The sequence below is a fragment of the Helobdella robusta genome, assembly GCF_000326865.2.
Source record: "Helobdella robusta unplaced genomic scaffold HELROscaffold_101, whole genome shotgun sequence".
Taxonomy (NCBI): Eukaryota; Metazoa; Annelida; class Clitellata; order Rhynchobdellida; family Glossiphoniidae; genus Helobdella; species Helobdella robusta.
The window spans coordinates 363893-369028 of record NW_008703577.1 but is presented as its reverse complement, the minus strand read 5'-3'; the positions used below and the strand labels follow the sequence as shown (position 1 = coordinate 369028).

At 32.2% G+C, this 5136-nt stretch overlaps 2 protein-coding genes across 2 annotated transcripts in view; both read right to left on the bottom strand.

Annotated features, from left to right (window-relative positions):
• Positions 1 to 1532: 1532 nt before the first annotated feature.
• On the bottom strand, positions 1533 to 3230 carry HELRODRAFT_91406 (hypothetical protein; the record flags this gene model as incomplete). The annotated part of the gene is made up of 6 exons (XM_009012256.1): positions 1533 to 1667; positions 1783 to 1828; positions 2090 to 2218; positions 2458 to 2503; positions 2614 to 2729; positions 3046 to 3230. 6 exons carry the CDS (start codon positions 3228 to 3230, stop codon positions 1533 to 1535), a joined length of 657 nt encoding a protein of 218 aa, XP_009010504.1.
• Positions 3231 to 5062: 1832 nt separating this feature from the next.
• Positions 5063 to 5136, bottom strand: part of HELRODRAFT_194815 (hypothetical protein) — a gene marked incomplete at both ends in the record, with an annotated part of 17601 nt that continues 17527 nt past the window's right edge. Inside the window, one exon of the mRNA XM_009012255.1 lies at positions 5063 to 5080. Coding sequence (XP_009010503.1) covers positions 5063 to 5080 — 18 coding nt within the window. The remainder of the gene's footprint in view (positions 5081 to 5136) is intronic.

Sequence of the window (5136 nt, the reverse complement as noted above, 5' to 3'; positions counted from 1 at the left end):
ATATCATCATCATCATCACCAATCACTATCCATTATCATCATCAGGATAATGTCCTATCATCACCATCATGATAATATCATATAATCATCATGATAATATCATATCATCATCATCAGGATAATATCCTATCATCATCATCATCATCAGGATAATATCCTATCATCATCATCATCATCATCATCATCATCATAATCATCACCAAACACAGACTTTAATAACATCACCAGCATAGAAATCACCTTCACTGATTAGTATCCCCAACAACACCACCATCACAGCAAATTAGCACATTCAAAAAGACCACTAATTAGAGTAACAACAACAACATCACCATTATACCTAACTAATTAGCCTTGGCGGGTTTCTTTTTCATCTTCTTTCCCCTTTTACCCCTTCCCTCAAAATCCCCACTCTCGCCATCATCATCATCATCCTCTTCATCACCATCACCAACATCAACGGCCGCATTTCTGTCGTCGTCAATATCGCCGCCACCAGCATCGTAATCGTCATCAGCCGCGGCTGCTACAGCAGCAGTAGCAGCAGCGTCGTCAGAAGTCTTGTCACCGACATCGTCGCCACCGCCCGCATCGTCATCGTCTACGTCATCGTCTACGCCATCCTCCTCCTCCTCATCGTCGACGTTCATGGCGTCAATGTCCCCCTCATCATCTTCAGCGATGACGTCAGGTGAAATTTCTCTGTCGTCCTGTATTTTATTCATTTAATTTGTAATTTATTCCTTCAAACAATCACTCCTGCAATCAGTCATTCAGTTATTCATTCATTCGTCCATTCATTCATACACTCATTCATTCATTCATTTATTCATTCCACTCAACAAACTCACATTTTTCTTATAATTCAAATGTACATCCATTCACACAATCACTAGCTCATTCACTCATTCATTCACTCATTCATTCATTCATCCTTCCATCCATCCACTAAACAAACTACTAACATATTTCTTGTGGAGAGCTCTAGTACTGGCAGCCTTATCGACAGACGACTGGCTGAACACGATATCACAGCAGAAAACCAACAGCTGTAAATAAATTATCATTTCTCACTATCAGTGTTATTATTATTATTAATTATTATTATCATCATCAATCCCCATAACCAACATCATCATCATCAATCACTATTACTATGACCATCACCATCATCAATCACCATTACCATCATCATCATAATCATCAATCACCATTACTATCATCATCACCAACATCATCATCCTCAATCACTATTACCATCATCGTCAATCACCATCATCATCATCATCCATCATCAATCACTATTACTATCACCATCATCCTCATCATCAATCACCATCACTATCATCATCATCATCGATCATCATCATCCATTACTATTACCATCATCGTCGATCACCATCATCATCATCCATCATCAATCACTATTATTATCACCATCATCATCAATCACTATTATTATCACCATCATCATCAATCACCATCACTATCATCATCAACAACATCATCATCAATCACTATTATCATCATCATCAAGGATCGTCATCATCATCATCATCACTGACCAGTCCAATAATTAGGCCAATGAGAATGGTGACGATGGCAAACATAGCATAGGAGAGGTAGTTCGGAAGGCCGAAATCATCAGTCAGCATGACATGTACATCCTGTTTAGAATAAATATCATCGTCGTCGTCATCATCATTTTCATCATCATCGTCGTCCTCTTCATCATCGTCATCATCACCATCGTCGTTATCATCATCATCATCATCAACTAACCTTGAGGAACATGGAGAATGTAAAGAAGCTACCAAGAGTAGCCATGCTGAATGATGGATTGGAAAGAAATGAATGAATGATTGAGTGATTGATTGATTGATTGGATGAATGACTGGACAAATGAGAGAATGAATGACTAAATAAATGATAAACTGAAAGAAAAAATGAATGGATGAATAAAAGTCAGTCGATCTGTCATTTAGTCAGACAGTCAGCTAGCTAACCAGCCAAAGATGAATGTTTGAATGAAAGAATGGATGACTGAATGAATGACAAAAAAATGATAGAAACGATAAAAAACACTAACTGATAGGAAGTAGGTGATAGGTACCAAGCTACTGGCTCGACGTCGGACCATTTGGATTCGACGATGAACTTTTCAAACTCGTCCGTAGCTCTAACTCCATCGTAGAGTCGAAATTTCCCATCTATCGCGCTGTCATAGAAAGCATAGATATCTTAATTTTAAATAAAAATAATAAATATATAAGCAGTGATATATTAATTTCAAATATAAACCAATAGATGTAAAAGCAATAGATATATATATTTAACAAAGATATATTAACAATATGAATAACATTAAATAAAATTAAAAAATAATAAAAATTATTCAATTTAAAAGAAATAAATTTATTTAAATTAAAAAAATGTTGAAAAAACAAAACAACGAACTGATAAACAGTTGGTAATGAAGTAACAAGGAATCGACCACTCAAGCCTATTGAAAATAAATAATTTTAATAATAATTAAAAATAATAATAAGTAATAATAACATGAATAATAACAAATAATTATGATGAATCAATTATAATAAAATAAATATTAACCGGCATTTTCAGCGACATTGGCCGAGCCCACACAATAACCATGGTGTCTCAACTTCCTAGCTAATTTCACCCAATCCTCATCCATTGATTGACAGGCAGGGCACCAGGGGGCATAACTGGATGAGTGAATGAATGTATGAAGGAAAGAATGAAAGAATAGACGGGTGAATACTGAACATTGAATAAAAATAGATGATTAAGTATTACATATGAACAACAATTGATTCAATTGGTGAGTGAATGAATGAATGAATGAACATTGACTTAAATTGAAGGAATAAAAGAATGGATGAAAGGATGCATGAATAAAATATAAATAAATAATTAATGATGATATGAATAACAACTGAACCTGGAATAAATAAGAAATATTTAAACAACTATTTAACAAAAAAGTTACAACAAAATATGAAGTAATAAATGCTGGCCAACAATTTGATCATCCATTTCCCGCTCAAAGTTTGTCTCCAATTTTCGTCTGTCAGCTCAACCTCTTCATGGCCGCAGAGTCTACTACTACTACTGCTTCTAGCTTTCTGGGCGGCCGCCAAAAAGGGTGAATTATTGTAAGAATGGCAGATCAGACAAAATAACGCGGTAACGATAGAGTAATTCATTATTTTGTGATTAAATTGACAATTTAATCAGAATCTCATTTGAAAAATTTAAATCAAAGCCGCCATTTAAAAATTCGGCTGCCGTATGTAAATAAGAAACAAACTAAAAATACGCAACGGAAAAAAGTTTCAGGTGTGGGCGCGTTCGTATTTTTGGTTTTTTTTTTTAAATTTTTTATCAAAATCATATTTAATTGAAATAATCATTTATTAAATTTTACTAAGACAAAATATATTGATTTTTTTGTTAAATGATGTTGTTTGTTTAAATATATAACTATAGGTTATATGTTAGTTAGAGATAAGGGAACACAAGTTTTTTCCAAAAATTTTCCATAAATTCATAAAAATGCTTTTAATTGAGACACAACAACTTTTTTTAAATGTTATTTTTCAGAATTTTTCATTAGTATTATCATTATTTATTATTATTATTATTATTGTTTTCGTTTGTTATTATTATTATTGAGGTATTAGTATTAAAGGAAAAATATTATGAACAAACTTTGAAAATCCATTGCTACATAGAAAACATCTATTAGAATGAAAATGCTATATGTCAACCAACATACATAGAAAATATTTATTAGAATGAAAATGCAATATATCAACCCACCAACCAACCAACCAGCCAGGCAACCAACATTCAACCAACTAACCAACCAACCAACCAACCAACCAACCAACCAACCAACCAACCAACCAGTCAACCAACCAACCAGTCAACCAACCAACCAGCCAACCAACCAGCCAACCAACCAGTCGCTCAATCGAACAACCTCAAACATTTCACTCAGTCACATATTCATTCATTCATTCATTTATTGATCCATTCATCCATTTTTTTATTTATCCATTTATTCACTCATTCACTCATATTCAGTCGTTCATTACGACATGATAAAAAAATTATTCTAACAATAGCACCCGTCTTATACTTTGATGAAAAAAATATTTACACACACACACACACGCGCACACACACACACGCACACACACACAACACATAACCACTTATATACGCGCACCAAAACACAAACAAACATATTACAATCATTAATTGATGATGATAAAAAAATATAGAGAAAGGATCGTCTATAAAAAAAAAAATATGAACATAAATAAAATAATTATCGTTGAAACAAAAAAAACTTATAAAATTAACATTGATATTACAACTAATAGTATAATAATAATAATAATAATAATAATATAATATAATGGTATAAATAAATTATAATAGTATAAATAATAATAACCAGTGAGAGTAATAAAAATGTTATTATTATTATTGTTCATAATGCCACCAGATAAGACATAAGATCATTCGACATTTTTTCAATCAGTTTTGACGTGTTAACGCTCGCTTTGAAAGTTGGAAAAAAAACGCTGCCTATGAATGTATTAAACCAAAAATAAATAAATAAATAGTAATAGTAGTAGCAGTAGTAGTAGTAATAGTAGTAGTAGTAGTAGTAGTAGTAGTAGTAGTAGTAGTAGTAGTAATAGTAGTAGTAGTAGTAGTAGTAGTAGTAGTAGTAGTAGTAGTAGTAGTAGCAGCAGCAGTAGTAGTAGTAGAAGCAGCAGCAGTAGTAGTAGCACAGTTAGTAGTATTATATTATATATCAATATATACATACGTACATATGCTTATATATATTATATCTATGTTTATACATAAATATATAGACAAACATAAATCATATATATATTTACAATATTCTATAAATTCTACCGAATGTTTGGCGTTAATATGTTTGTAGTTCGTTTTTTCGATTTTTCTCACTAAAGTTTTTTGGTGAACGTTTAGTTTATTAAAATTCAAAATAAACTTATTTTTCGAATTCATGCTGCAAATAAGGCCATATTTCGATTCCGAATGAATCATTTTTTTACAACGTCTAGG